Raw genomic sequence first — 15842 nt, forward strand, 5'->3', positions numbered from 1 at the left:
TCAGGGGCCTTTTCTGCTGTGGCTCCCCATTTGTGGAATTGCTCTCCCCAGGGAAGCCTTTTGTAACAAATCTTTAGGCTCCAGGCAAAAATGTTCCTCTTCTCCCAGGCCTTTGGCTGATTAATCTACGGCCTTTTCAATGTGTCTGTGGGAGGGAGGCGAGTTATTGGTTTGTTTTTGTTTTGCCTATGTCTTTTGTGTTCTTGTTTCATATTTTTATGTTGTGAACCGCCCTGTGATCTTCGGATGAAGGGCAGAATACAAATTTAATACATTGTTGGCCTCTGTCTGGCTGAGGAGACAATAGAGGATTGGGGTTTCAGGGATGAAGTCAAACCACTGGGGAGTTGCAGCTCCTGCTGTGGCTGTAGAGACCGATACAGGAGAGACATGTTTTGTTGCAGCTGGGGCAGATGAGGGTGTCCTGTTGTGCTACTGCAGATGCACTGTGGCGTTTATTCTTCCTAAACTCCCCCCCCCTGGCCTCTACTAGAGCCAGGGCCTTTTCAGTACTGGCCCCAACTTGGTGGAACACTCTTTCCCAGGAGACCAGGGCCCTGCGGGATTTGTCATCTTTCCGCAGGGCCTGCAAGACAGAGCTGTTCCGCCTGCCCTTTGGGTTAGACTCAGCCTGACCCCTGTGTTTTCCTTCCTCATGGCTTGGACTTATGGACTACTTGAAATGAGGCTGCACTTTAAATTTTAATACTGTATTTTAATCTGTATTTTAATTAATTGTTTTTATGTTTTATTGTAATTCTGTTGGTGTGAGCCGCCCTGAGCCCAGTTTTTGACCGGGGAGGGCGGGGTATAAATAAAATTTTATTATTATTATTATTATTATTATTATTATTATTATTATTATTATTATTATTTATTACCACCATCATCATCGTTATCTGCCTAACCCAAGCTTGTGGGGTGAACAGTGGGTTCTGGGTTCCCCCTTTTTGGCGGAAGGAAGAAAGGGAGGGAGGAAGGGGAAGCATCACTCACAGACTTTGAGAATCCCACGCAGCTCACAGCTCGGTCGAAGGGCCCAGGGCCCAGGACATGGAGCGTGTTCAGACTCACAGAATCCCAGACCCGAACGTGGGGAGGCAGCGGCTGCCAGAAGGAAAAATGCCGGTTCAGGATACACAAAAGGAAGCTGCCCTTCACACAACACAGAAACAACTTGTGGAACCTGGGGGGCTCTGGAAGAGGCACCGGCCACAAGGTTTGTTTTAAAAGCAGAACAGAGGAAGGCAGGGCTGCAGTCGGCTATTAGCTGCAGCTGATCACTGGTGCAACCACTTTCAGAGGGGGCAGACGCTTCTGGCTACAAGATACTGGGGAGAAACAGCAGCAGCAGGAGACCAGGATCTCCATGCCTTGGCTGGGACGGGGAAGGGATGCTAAAGTAAAGAGACATAAAGGGCAGCTCCTAAGTACACAAATGTTCAGCTGCCCCATTATTTGGGAATGGGGGGGATTTTTCCCGTTGGCTTTAAATGCATGCAATCTGTTTCCGTTTCTCCTTTGCTCCCTCTCTCTTCCCACCACCGACACCTCCCAATCTCTGGCGCCTCCTCCTCTAGCCAGTTGCCCCTCACCTTGCCATCTTTCGAAGTCCCGGCCACCTGCCCAGTTGCTATGGTGACCATGTCAGGATGCACAGCTAGGCTGAGTGAGACAGGAAAGGATAGAAGTCACACACTCGTATGCAGAGAGAGCACCGGGGGCTCCGAAAGGCCAGCCAGCCACCCACCCACTCCTTGCAATGGCTCCTTCTATTTTTAAAAGTGGCGCCGCCTCCAAAACTGGCAATGCATCTTCCGGACCCCCCTCGCTGCTCCTCTGCTGTTCCAGCTGGAGAGGAAAGAAACAGCGCAGGAACCGCCTCCCCCCCCCCCCGCTTACCACTTGATGTCATCATTGTGGCCCAGGTAGTGGCGTTGGCGCTGTTCTTCCACGTTGTAGAGGACAGCCACGGCAGCCACGAAATACACGATCTCCCCCGTGGGCAGCAGGAAAAGGTTGGCGCGGCAGTCGCGACCCCGATACCCATAGCTGGAGTGGATGCCGGTGGGTCAAGGACAAAAAGAGAGAATGGGCTTTGCGGTCCTGGCCACCAGCTCTGGGATCCAAGGAGGGGAAGATCCAGAACTCGCTTCAAGCACCCCACTCCCTTTTCTCTCCCCCCCCCCAGGAGACTGCTTTGAGTAGGATACACCCAGTCCAGCTTCAGCTTCTTATGGGGTAGATCCAGCTTGGAATCAAGGCTGTAGGTGGCGACAACAGCATCGGGGACAAACATGGGGATGGGCCGCCCCCGCAGGAACATCTTCACGTAACCATCCTCTGCGTACGGATCACCGGGGGGGGGGGGGAGAGAGAAGGCATCACGATCACCCATAACTGCACTTGCAAGACCTCCTCCAGCTGCCCAGAGGGAGCGGGGCTGCCTCTACACAAGAGAGCGCCTTGATTTCCCCTAAAACCAGATGCTCTCCTCCATCTCTCACCTTAACTGCCCTGAAGCAAAACTTGCAGAAAGATAATCACTTGGGGCAAGCAAGGCCTGCCCTCCTGGAGGGCACGAAGGGAGAATTTGCAGAAGGCAAGCTTATCAGATGAGTTTCCCTCTTTGACCGGTCTTCTCCCCCCACTATTCTAAGAACACTTGGGCTGTGTTAAAAGGGCGCGCGCACACGCACAACCATCTCTCAAGACTTGTACAACCTGGACCATGCTGGCGCACGCCATTCATATATTCCGCATGACCTCCAGGCTTCTATGGCCATGCCCAGCTCCCAGCCTCGGACTGGATTTCTGGGTGTTTCCCCCCCACCATAAACTGCAAAGTGTGGCAGCATCTACTCACCAGCGCTGAAGGTGGATTCTTTAGGTTTGCTGCGAGGGAAAGAGAGAAGACAGTTAGGATGAAAGGGGAAGTCTGCAGTGGGGGAAGAAAGGAAGGCACATCTCTGCTGCAACAATCCGACTAGAGAGTTATTCTCCCTCTCTCATCTTCAGCAAACAGCTTCCAGCTGACCCTCGCATCTCTTCCTGCCTTTCTGCCCAAATACACCCGCTGCTATCCTTGGATCCTGCGTGTGGTTCGCTCTTCCACCTCCCCTTTGCCGGGCTTGTACTCCCCTCATGGCAGCTGCACCCGCATCAAACAAATCCACGCATCCCAGCAGGCAGAATGTTGCTGCTCATTCCGTGACGTCAAAGCAGATCAGTCTATAGCAGGAGAGGCACCACCGGAGGGGAAGCCAGCTTGCAGCCCATTAGAGACGTTTGCTTCAGCAGGACAAGCCACGCCGAGCATTAGAGGAGAAGAACAGGCCTCTGCAGTCGTGCTGCTCACAAGCTTGTGAATGCTTAGGGAGCGGGGGAGTTTGCAGAAGTGCATTACCCGCCAAGCAAGTGCCTAGAGTCCTACGGTTACCAGACGTCCCCATTTCCCAGGGATAGTCCCCGGATTTGCAAATCCGTCCCCGGAAAAAATCCATCCCCTGGATGGATTTAATGTCCCCGGATTTATATTTTAAGTGTTGTAGATTAGTAGGAAATGAATGTTGTGATTGGTTCAATGGCACAAGACACATCATACGGGGGACTACTGGCAAGACAAGATGGCAGGCGCCACGGCAGTGAGCAGCTCCTGAAACCAGCCAGAGCCAACTGCCCTACCAGGCTGGCTCCGGGCTGCTGAGACTGCTGGTTCCGCCGCCACTGCCAAGGGGGAACCAGGGATGCCTGGCGCGTCAACTGGGGGAACCTCTGACCCCCATCAAAAAATCGCGAGTGCCCGGCCCCCGGCCAACTGCCCAGTGGCGCTTTGGGGCAAGGAAAACCCTGGAGCCGATGCAGGGAGAAGGAGGAGAGGAGAAGGAAGAGAGAGAAAGAGGAAGGAGAAAAAAGAGGGGAGCCCGACCTTGCCACGCCACCCAAGAGGTAGGGAAGCACCGGGAGGGCAAAGACACGTGGCCGAGCCCAGGCCTGGCCCGAGTCTACTCCACGACAGCTAGCGCTCCAAGAGAGCAGGCCGGGGCCCAGAGGAAGGCGACGCAACAGAGGAGACCACAGAAGAGAAGATATTACTTCTTAATTTTTTTTAAAAAAAACTTTTCTCTTCTTTTCTTCTTTTATCCCAAAAAAAGAGAGGTGTCCCCGGATTCTTTGAAAAAAAATCTGGTAACCTTAGCCTAGACTCCAAAACAGCACGTGGCAAAGTTTTATAGGCCGAGCCGTATTCTCTGAAGTCTCTTAATGGCTCTGGACATTTAGTCCAGTACAATTCTTAACAATGTTCCTCTGCCAGCTATCGGGATGCTTTCAGCCTTCAATATAAGGTAGGATGCAAGACGCCAGATGGGGGAACAGAGAAGAACATAAGAACCCCGCTGGATCAAGCCAAAGGGGGCCCATCCAGTCCAGCATTGTGGTCTCACAGGGGCCAACCAGGTGCCTGTGGGAAACCCGCAAGAGCCCTCTCCCCTCTTGTGGTTTCCAGCAACTGGGATTCAGTAGCGTTTGCTGCTTCCAATGTAAGAAATGCGAGTAAGAACGCAGAGCACAGAACTGTCCTGCTAAGTCAGGCCTAACGGTCAGTTTAAGTCAGCCTGCCCACCTCCAGCAAAGGGGCAGGTGGATGCGCAACAGCCTCCAGCGTGGAGACTATTGGGGTTACCTCAAGATATGTGGGTCTGGGGGTAGCTCCGTTGGTTAGAGCGTGGTGCTGATAATGCCAAGGTTGCAGGTTCGATTCCCAAACGGGGCAGCTGCATATTCCTGCATTGCAGGGGGTTGGACTAGATGACCCTCAGGGTCCCTTCCAACTCTACAATCCACCTCTCTTTCTTTCCAAGCCCTTTTTTTTGTGTGTGCTCATAACACCCATCAGTAAAACCTCCTCAAGCCCCATACTAGTGAGTTGATTAGCATCAATTAAACTTGCTCCTGCCTTCTAGTTTTCCAACCAATGAGTGCAAAAGCACTGGGATAACCGGCAAGCAGCCTGGCATGACTAAGAAGAAGAGGGTGCAGTTCTGGAGCAGAGCAGACACCTCAAGGTATAAGGTGCCAGGTTCCTTCTCAGCATCTCTGCAGAAGAGGCTCCCCTGGGGACCCCAGAATGCACTTTATCGCAGCTTGATTTTGTTACGAGAAACATTTAAACTATCAGCCTCTCCCCCCACCACTCAGCGACCAAGGGGTTAACTAACTCCCTTTCTCTCTCTCTTTTGGAGAAGGGCGGGACTACCTCCCTGCCAGTCTTCTGAGGCTCTTTTATCTCCCTCCATCCAGAGTAACAGTTGGCAGGGCGTTCCCCACCCTTTTCCATGCCCTGCCCAGGGGATTCTGCCTCCTCCTCCCTGTTTGTTTTCTCTCTCTCTCTCTGGGGGGATCCTGCTAGGATCTTGCATCAGCCAAGGCAATGGGCCTCCTCCCTCCCTCCCTCCCTCCCTCCCTCCCTGGCAGCACTGCAAGACCCTCCACCAAGGAACAGGCTGTAGGCCCCCACAGGATGGATTTTTACGCCTCCCTTGGGCTGTGCACCTGGCATCTAGTTTCCTGAGGGTTGGGGGCAGGAGAGGCTTCGGATTCAGTCCTCCTCCCCTTGGGCACAATTCCAGGAAACCGAACAGGTGGCCTTAGCCAAGTTCGAGAGAGGAAAATGGGGCTGCAGGTGCAATAATAGTCATGTATGCCAAGGCTTGGTGCTCCCCACCCTCTGCTTCTTGCAGGCTGTACCCTCCAGGACTGAGCCAAACCATTTTGCTATGGTGGGGGGAGGGGGGCAGAAAACCCAAAAGGTATTCTTCATATGGTACTTTTAAAAACAGCTGGTCGCCTGCCACTCTGTGGCACCTAAAGCCACCACCCCACAGCAGGACCAGTCGTGATGCCAACAGCCCCTCCTCAGCTTAGAGCAGTGCAATATTAGCACCTTTGCCCCCTCCACAGCCCCTTTTGTGGGATCCCCAAGCCCTGCACCAATAAGGGTCCCCCACCCTATATTGTTTAGTCGTTTGTGACCCCATGGACCAGAGCACGCCAGGCACTCCTGTCTTCCACTGCCTCCCGCAGCTTGGTCAAACTCATGTTCGTACCCCACCCTATACCCGATTTGTTTCTGGAACCCAAAGATCCTGCAGGGCTGGCCTCCTCTCCCATAAATGGCATACAGCTAGCTCCCCATCTTTTGATTCCTGCATTGCAGGGGGTTGGGGTTGGACTGAATGACCCGTGAGGATCCCTTCCAACTCCACAATTCTGCTGTTTCATGATTCCTCCCATGGAAGGCCCAACCAAGCCCAGCAAACCAAGTCACCTATCTTAAGGAACATTGCACCCTTCACTGAGAGGGAAGAACTCCCCCTCCCACTTTAACATAGAGAAACTCATATCCAACCTTAGCAACGGTATCGGAGGTGCCCCACCCCGAAAGAAGATGGCAAAGCAGGTCATCCAAACACATTGCTCCCCCTCCGTTTAAAACGAAAAGGGCTGAATAGGATGCAATTCCTTGAGAAAACGCTTAATGCACTCTGTACGTGCTCAGAGGCACTCTTTTTCATCTGAAGTTGAAAATAGGGGCTGGGGAAGAAGTAAGGCCCAAAGCGGTCCCTCTATCAACGCAAACGCCGCCTTACCTGGGGCTAAGGCTCCCTGCCGCCTTCTTCATCGTGGATGCTCGGAGCTGCCCCTGGCTTTGCTCTTAGGATTGGGGAAAGGGCTCCTGCTCTTTATATTTGATACTCCGGAGGTGGAGAGGGAAGCTTCTTACGAGCAGCGATGAGGAGGATTCCTGCCTGGGCTGCTTTTTGCCCCACCCGCCGGTAGCTGGAAATGCAAGGCAACTAACTGCAAGGCGCGTCCCGGGGGATGCGGCGGAGCAATGGGGCCCGGACGGGAAACTTTCCAACTTTCCCCTCCTTCCTGGCTTTAACTTTCCCTCCCCCAGGCCGGGGCCTTTCTTTAACCCTCTACGTGCTGGTTACCCGCAGTGGAGGAGGCGGGGGGTGGGGAGAAGGGCAGCGCTGTTTCAGACGCTTGGGAAAAAAACGGACGGTTTTCCCACGGAGCGCACGCGAGAAGCAGCCGCCGTTTCGTCCCGGCTCAACCAGCGGGCCAAGGGCCGTTCTGCTCGGAGGGATGGCTTAAGATGCGTGATGGCCGTGCACGTGTGAATCCTGCTGTGCGCGTGTAGACATGCTTGTAGGGCTCCGCGAGGGCCTTAGGAGGGCACCTGTGGCTTTAAGAGTGATACGGAGGGGAGGAAACTCCCCCACCCGGTATCAGGAACGGAGAAAAGTTGCTGCGCGCCTCAAGAAGGAGATATCCGGTTTTGGGGAGTAAGGCATCGCTTCCTCCTTGCTCGCGCTTTGAAATCCGATCTCGCAACTCTCCGCCTTTCTGCTGGCGCGTTTTGCTTCCGGTTTACGCTCCCGCGGGTGGTTTAGGTAGGCTTTCAGCTGGCTCGCGTCGAAGCAAGGCGCACTTTGCAAGACCTCAGCTGCTCTGCGAAGTAGAATCAATGGGTCTTGCAGAACCTGAGCTGCTAAAAGCGAAGGCGGAGTCCCTAGCAAATACACTCCGCTGCTTGGGCTAGTGCAAGTCAAATGAGCTTTGCTGAAGCAGAGCCGCGAGAGAGGAGTTTATTTCCCTGCCTAGAATAGCATTATGTTATGTCCGTGAAAATTGTCCTAAAGATCATTCAGCCTCCATAGATGGATTTGCAGGTCTGGCTTTCACACGTACCCGTCGCGTTTCCCGCTGCACGAGCTGCTTGAGGAAGTGGTGCGGCTCCTCTGGTCCTTGACCCCCTCGCGCTTGAGTGAGGCTGGGCGCTCTGGAGAAGGGCAGCTTCGCCCGCTGTGGGAGAGAGAGCCTCAACAATATAGCCAGAGACAAGGGCAAGGGGCAGGCAGGTGGGAGGGCGAGCTGGCCGAAGAAAAAGAGGGATGATGCAGGGAGGGAAGGAAAGCAGCGTGATGTGCGCCTAAGCAGAAGCGAGCGAGGAGCGGGAGCCGGCTGCGTGAAAAGCTAAGCACTCTGCAAGACCGCTTCTCTGCAAGATGGCTTTTCGAAAGACTTGAGGCCCTGCACCAAAGAAACTCCTTTGCAAGACCTGGGCTGCTGCGTCCTTGTAACCCCTATTCAAAGACAAGATGGACGCAGAACGACAGTGGCTCACTGGCAGTGAATTTGCCAGCAAATGCATATTGGATGCATCTTGGGCCTTCCCCTTGTGGACTCTCTGTATTCAGAGAAACTGGAAGCCGGCCATTCAGCAGCTGACTAACAGCTACTGGGAACAAGAAGCCCATGGATCTTGGGTCCGATTCAATACTTGAGCCCCCCGCACCCCAGGGTAGTCATTCAAGCAGATTCTTAAAGATGATAATTTTTGTTCTTGTGCTGTTCTATACACCTGCCAGTCTCCATTCAACCTTAATCATCGTTCAGCTCAGCAGATATTCTGAAAGCAACGCCCTGCCCAAACAGGCCTTTCAAAAGAGGGGGAAAGAAAACTAAATTCTCATTCATGCCAAATGAAAACAAAAGCGTCTAAGCCTCCCTTCTCTCTCCCTGAACCAGTCTGCAGAGAGAAAGGGAAGCGAGGAAAGTTACAGCCAGTTTTGACAAGAAGCCAACCTGCACAGTGGAAAAATTTACCCACATTCTGTGGCTTTGAAGCACCTCATTCAAGTCTCTTCTAATCTCCCCTGGTTGTTGAATATCTCTTCAATTTGGAAAAAAATGAGGGGTTTCCCTTTACTCCAGGTAAATATTTGTAGACCTATTTAAAATTAAAGTGCTCCTAAAAACCGAGCTTTAAAAGAAACACCAATCACTTCAGAATTTGAAATTTGGATTTGTGTAAATTTCTCCATTTCCTTTCCTCCTCTCTTCTGTTCATCACCTACATTTTTTGGCTCAAACTGGCCCTTAAGGTTGGCTTCCAGTCACGAACCATGCTAAAAAAAATGCATTTAAAACACAGCCAGCCAATACAAAACATTTCAGAGTAATCCCGCAGCCTCTCCCAGTTAAATAATTGTGATAACAAGAGATTTAGCAGCAGCAGGAGGAGGAGGAGAGAGGAATATGAGGCCCTTGTACAAGGTGCTCTTGTGACCAAGACCCATCACCTTTTCCCAGGAAGCAGCTCTCTCTTGGGGGATGACGGGGAGGTCGAGTAGCCTCTCCTCTGGGGGATGATCCCATTGCTCAAGCCAGGCCTGGAAGGCAGACCCCTCAACAGCTGGTAAACTGCAAGGGAGACAATGTGTTAATTCCAGAAGGGGCCACAATTGCAGAATCACAGAATTGTAGGGTTGGGAGGTACTCAGAGTCCAACCCCCTGCAATGCAGGAATCTCGGCTATCCAGAGGAGGGTATCTAAATTAACCCTCCTAGTCCAATTCTGTTGCCCAGAGCTCTTCATCAGGCAAGGTGTTGTAATAATAATAATAATAATAATAATAATAATAATAATAATAATAAATTTATTTTCTTAAATTTTGAGTCCCTAAATTTTTTGAGTCCCGTCTCATACACGGGAGCGTGTTATGCACGGAAAAATACAGTGTGTTTGGAGCCTGCCAAGTTCCTATGCAATTTGGCCTTGGTACACCTGGAGATAAATTTGGTGAAGAAAATCGGCAAACGGTTTCTTCGAGAGGGTGGGGACCGGTGGGCTTTGCTGGAAATCCCAGGCTGTGGGTGGGGAAAACCACCCCAACACTGCTTTGGCCCAGGCAGGAATGGCACTTTCAAACCCAGCAATTCCTAGACTTGTAGAGTTGGAGGGATGCAATTGTCATCTAGTCCAACCCCCTGAAGATTAGGAGCTGCCATATGTCCATATAATGCCCAATATGAGTACAGAATAATATTTTCACAGGCATCTGATAGCATCATCAAATTATTCTGTATTGAATTATACAGAGCGTTAATTCTTAACGGTCATTGCACCCACTTATTGTCAGACGCAGAAGTGTTCGTATCAGCAACTTAACTTCTTCTTGCAGCCAATAACTAAAGCTTGCTCACAGAAATGGAAAAAGCCCCTTGCTTGTAGTAAATATCCAACTTACTATGGACAGAGATTCCGAAATATATACTGCCCACAATAAATGATGGATGCGTACAATAGCGAACCTGACACTGCCTAAATTTAGGTGAACCAGAGCGTAGCACCAGATGCTGCTGTTGTCTGAAGGAAGGTTGGTGGGGGAAGGCTTTTGTAGTTGCGGCAGCCAGACTCTGGAACTCGCTCCCCCAGGGGACCCACCCAGCTCCTTTCCTGTCAGTGGGAGACCATCTTGTTTTGACAGGCCTTCAGATGATTCATTCGCCACATTCGATAGATTTCTCTCCCATGTTAGTCGCCTTCAGTCTCTTATGTATTTACAAAAATAAAAAAAATCATAAATAAACAGTAAATTAAATTACTTTTTATTTGGTTTATTGGAGGGGGCAGTATTTGGTTTACTGCTTCTCCCCCTAAAACAAATTATTCTATTGCAGTACAGTGGTACCTTGGCTGTTGAACGCCTTGGCTCCTGAACAAATCGGCTCCCGAACGCCACAAACCCGGAAGTAAGAGTTCCGGTTTGCGAATGTTTTTTCGGAAGCCGAACGTCCAACACGGCTTCTGCTTGAGTGCAGCTAATCGGAAGCAGCACCTTGGTTTTCAAACAGTTTCGGGAGTTGAACAGACTTCCAGAACGGATTAAGTTTTACAACCGAGGTACCACTGTACTGTTGCTTGCTGATTTGTAGGCCTATTTGGGCTGAAAAACAGCACATTCAGTCTTAATAAGCAACAAGAGGAGGTTTTATTAATATTATGTCCTAGTTTGGTTAAGTCAAGGACCCGGACAACTCGGACTACAGGGCGTAGCTGACCCAGACCAGAGACAAGGGAGCTGCAGGACAGACGGACGGACACCCACACCCAGTGCCTCCCCACCAACACCCTCATACCTTTGCTGGGTCCCCTTTTCTGCAGGCTGAGCCCGTTCTCTTCGCAGGTGCTGAGACGCCGCAGGACATCAGCCAGAGCAGCCTTCAACACCTGGATCTCATCTTCCTGCAGCTGTAACCGCTGCTCCAGGTAGGAGATGCGGTCATCCACCTCCATCCCGCTGATGCCTGACAAGTTATCATCTGGGGAACAGAAGGGATCAAGTGAGAAAGAAGAGGCGAGCCATTTTCTAAGGCAACATGCTATGTGTCATTTGTCAAAACAACCCAATAAGGTCGGTTTGGCTAGGAAACCCAAGCTTTTCACCCACAGTTGTTGGGTGTGTTTCCATCATGGCAAGAGACTTTATTTCATATTTCTGACATCCAAGCTCAGCATTCTACAACACTGCACCACATTCGCCCTCCAATGCCGAATACCTTGCCTTGGGAGTGTTGCTTTTAATATGCAGTGGTACCTTGGTTCTCAAAGTTAGTCCGTTCCCAAAGTCCGTTCCCAAACCAAAGCATTCCAAAACCAAGGCACGTTTTCCCATAGAAAGTAATGCAAAACAGATTAATCTGTTCTAGACTTTTTAAAACAACCGCTAAAACAGCAATTTAACATGCATTTTACTATCTGACGAGACCATTGATCCATAAAATGAAAGCAATAAACAATGTACTGCAGTCACACACACAATCAGTCAGTAGCTGAACTGGGTCACACACAGTTACAAAAGAAAAAAAAAGCCACACAAACACAAAATAAATAGCAAAACCAGACAGACCTCATCGTAACACTCATATCGGAAGCGTAACACTCAAAACTGAGCACATTTGGCTTCCAAAAAAAGTTCGCAAACCAGAACACTTCTGGTTTTGCAGTATTTGCGTTCCAAGTTGTTTGAGTACCAAGGCGTTTGAGAACCAAGGGACCACTGTAAACAGGTTTCTAGACCTCATGGCTGGAGAGGGGCACTTGAAAGGGGGGGGATACAATGTTATGGTCGAAACAAAGCTCTGCTAATTTCTTTTAAAAAAAGAAACAGCGTCCATCCACATAGGCCCATTCATCTGTGCCAATTGGAGAGGAATGTTTTATATAAAACATCTCACAAATGAGTGAAAGGAGGAATTTGTGAGCATATGAGATGGTTGTTGTTGTTTTTAAGTAGGCTCACATACTTGCATGTTCTTCTGTATGAAAGGCTGACAGGCAGAGCCCACCAAAATACAGGAGGCAGTAAGAGGAGATGCTGTTTGCCAAGGAAATTACAACAGGTCATGAGGATTAGATGATGGAGCCAACAGTTTATGGCCTTTTAATATCACTGTGCAGCTTATATCAATATCAATCTATTTGAAATACCCCTTGATTATTATTTTTAATGCACATTTACGAATATATCTCAAAGATTCAATTCCCCAAAATAGAAATTATTGGATAATATGACCACATCAGCGTGCATTATATATGCGAATTATCAGAAGCAAAAGGAAACTCATCAATTTAGGAAATGTTTTATGAAACCATTGAACAGAATAACTTGTGCTGTGTCAGTGAAGTGAGGGGAGTATCAAACTAATAGATCAGGACAAGAATGGGAGCACTTTAGAGAATATAAAGTGAACCGAAAGAGGAACACAATTTGTGGTACTTATTTCATTCCTCTTTCTGCCTCTGAAGACGGTTTGTAAACTTTGGTTGGTGCAGAATTCGGCAGCCAGGTTGCTCACCGGGGCAAGATGGTTTGAGCATATTACTCTGATCCTGGCTGCCAGTGAGTTTCCGGCCCCGAATCAACATACTGTTTCTGACCTATAAAGCCTTAAATGGCTCAGGACCACAATATTTCAAGGACCATCTCTTTCCATATGAAGCTAGGTACCCAGACCCTGATATCATCTTCTGAGGCCCTCCTTCGTGTGCCTCCTCCCAGTGGCGGAGGGAGATTCATGCACCAGGGGGCGGGAAGCAGGAGGGGGCGGGGTTGGCACGCATCTTGGGGGCGTGGAGCATCTCCTGTGGGGGCGTGGTGCCCAGCATGGGGGGGGGCAGCCGCAATGGCACCCCACCGGGATCGTTCTGCCGGGGGCGGTGCGCTCCCCCCCCCCCGCACTCCTCTTCCTCCGCTAGTGCCTCCTCCTCAAGAGGTCTGGAGGGTGGCAACATGAGAACGGGACCTATCCTGCTGTGGCTCCTCGTTTGTCAAATGCTCTCCCCAGGGAGGCTCGCCTGGCGTCTTCACTACATATCTTTAGGCAGCAGGCAAAAACATTCCTCTTCTCCCAGGCCTTTTGCTAATTAAACGATCTATTGTCTTTTAGGAACAGGTGGGATGTTTTTCAAGTATTTCTCTTTCCTCTTGGTTTGAATGTATCTATGTGGGGTTTATTGCCTGATTGCTTGTTTGGTTGGAAGTCACTTTGGGTTGCACTGGGCAAGAGAACAGATTTAATTAATAAAAATAATAATATATTAGAATTACTTCTCAATGACTAGCCTAATTTTATGATAATGTGATGTGATTATTGGTCACAAGCTTACGGTTTTATTATTAAATTACCAATATGGAAAACATAATTTTATATTGCAATGAAATTTTATATGTAGCTATGTTACATTTGTAATGAATGTGTATATTTGTTAAATTAGAAAATAAATAAATAACCAAAATATGTACCAAAATATGTAACTGTTGAAACAGTGAGCCTGTCCTGTTCAAATCTGAGCCTCTATCCACATGAATTCGGCATTTAAGCAGTGCATAAATTTTATCAAAGGATGCATAAAGTTTATGAACTAAATGAATAAATTTGGGTGATGGCAATGCCACAGTCATTGTGAAAAGAGCATATTCATGACATCCAAACAGGTTTCAGGCAATGCATAGTGTATTGATTATAATTTGTTTCGTTTCTTAGTTGTTTTTCTTGCAAATGCAGCCCAAAGCGACTTACAGTAATAAACAAGTAAATAAGATGCACTTAAAACCTGTGTAAAACGAAGCACAGAAAAATCTAAAAAGTGTTCATTTTTTAAAAAAAGGAGGATTAAAACATCCCACCTACTAAAGGAAGCCACAGATAATGAAAAAGCCAAATGCACTTAATTATTGTTTTATATATAATATAACCCCTGGGCTGAAGCCCTGCCTGCTTCTACATATGGGAGGGCTGAGATAAAAGCATTGAAATATATGTTTGGGGAGCTCTTGAATTTTGTGGATCAAAGGAGCTACCAGTATCAGTAGGGTCCAGTTTATTGCAGACACTGCCCACTAGTGGCAAATTAGTGGTACTTCCAGCTGCTTTCAGTAAATTGGTTTCTCTCTGCCACACCTGTCCTCCAGGTACGTGGGCATCAGATTATGTCGTTCACATATTTGGAAAGGGATTAGGATTTTCTCGGGGCAAGGGCATAAACCACATACCAAAAGCAACCGGTGACAGTTAACATGGAATAAATACCACCACTGTGCCCCATAGTTGAAATATACAGGTTTCAAGTGTGCATTGAAAATACGAGGAATAACACCACTGTTTGAAATCACGCTTTCGCCACCCTGGTGCCATATCCAAGACTCTTGTAATAATTAATTTGAAATAACTACCACCTAAAATTCTGTAATCATGGTCAATAATGTGTATTAAAATCCCCAGTTCACTTATATGCTGCAAAGGCGGGGAGGGGAGAATACTTATTTTTACCAGTCTTTAAACAGCTGACCAATGCTATCTCTGAATCCTATTCACACTTACTTAGAAGTAAGCCCCACTGAAACATGCATAGGATTGTGCTGTGACCAACCTCCAAGGATGCTGTGCCTCAATGCTGTGCCTTCGAAGGTTAAGGTGTATTATGGGCTAGCTAGTGGTTCTCTTAAATGGCTGTGAATACATTGATCTGGCCTCTCTGGAGCTAAAAAATGTTTCAAGACAGAGGGTCTTGTTTACTGTTTTGTTTTTCCGCCCTGGTTTTCTCTGGACCCCTTCCTGACAAGCAAGTGCTCTGTGCTGTATCTGTCTGTATTCTGCCAGGGGAGAGCTTCCTTTCTGAGGCTGACCAGGGCAAGGATTAGGATCTGGGGCCTGCTGGTGGAAGAACTTCCCCTGTGCAAATAAACAGTGCATTTCCCTTCCTGCTAACTTCTCAAAACAGGGATGCTGGGATAGCCAGAAGCTTCATTCTCTGACATGAATTCTTGCGAGTCCTTCATTGTTGGTGTGCGTGATAAACCTGGGGAGGCACTCTGTGCATTCTCAGAGGCATGCATTCTCCTTTATTTAAATCCCATGCCTTTGATAGCAGCTAAAAAGAAGTCCCAGGGCTGGTGAATTAAGCTTTGCTCTCCTGTGGTCAGTAATCAGGGTGTGATGATGGTGCCTGCCTCTGGGGGGGGGAACTGAGTTTTCAGTTAAGTCGGCTGATTTCCCCCGCTTTTCTTCTAGGCTTGCAGGTTGGTGGTGGGTGGTATGTTTTGAGAGAGCGATCTGCGCAGGCACGTCAGTTCCCTTTTCCCACCTCCCTTGCCAAGCTTTTCTTCTGGCACCTCTTAGAAATGGCACTGGAACAGCTTCTCGCTGCGCTTCCCCCACACCAGCCTTCCGCGAGCAATATTGCCATCCTTCCTAAGACCTTACACGATGAAGAGACGGCTCAGGCGCATCGACATTTGGCGTGTGCATTGCACACACTCACACATGCATAACCCGCGTGTGTTGTTTCTCCGCCCCGCCCCCCCAATGTTCCTCGAATTCCCAGAGCTCCCTCTCTGGAGGGGCTGCGGCTGCATGCAGAATTGGGCTGGGCACAGGCAAAGTGGGGCAAAGGCGAAGCGAGGGGCGCAGGGCCAGCAGCCACCCAC

At 49.2% G+C, this 15842-nt stretch overlaps 1 protein-coding gene across 2 annotated transcripts in view; it reads right to left on the reverse strand.

The window, feature by feature from the left end:
* EML2 (EMAP like 2) overlaps window positions 1-15842 on the reverse strand; it is a 37703-nt gene that overhangs the window by 19934 nt on the left and 1927 nt on the right. Inside the window, exons 2-9 of one of the 2 annotated variants that reach the window (XM_035117671.3) lie at window positions 10993-11175; window positions 9153-9273; window positions 7759-7872; window positions 2867-2895; window positions 2214-2343; window positions 1903-2052; window positions 1596-1665; window positions 997-1107 (exon numbers count right to left, since the gene is read on the reverse strand). In XM_035117671.3, coding sequence (XP_034973562.3) covers window positions 997-1107; window positions 1596-1665; window positions 1903-2052; window positions 2214-2343; window positions 2867-2895; window positions 7759-7872; window positions 9153-9273; window positions 10993-11175 — 908 coding nt within the window. Of the gene's footprint in view, window positions 1-996; window positions 1108-1595; window positions 1666-1902; window positions 2053-2213; window positions 2344-2866; window positions 2896-6650; window positions 7398-7758; window positions 7873-9152; window positions 9274-10992; window positions 11176-15842 lie in introns of those variants that run through there. The other variant, XM_035117672.3, reaches the window with a different exon arrangement.

The sequence above is a fragment of the Zootoca vivipara genome, chromosome 6, assembly GCF_965207765.1.
Source record: "Zootoca vivipara chromosome 6, rZooViv2.hap1.1, whole genome shotgun sequence".
NCBI lineage: Eukaryota > Metazoa > Chordata > Lepidosauria > Squamata > Lacertidae > Zootoca > Zootoca vivipara.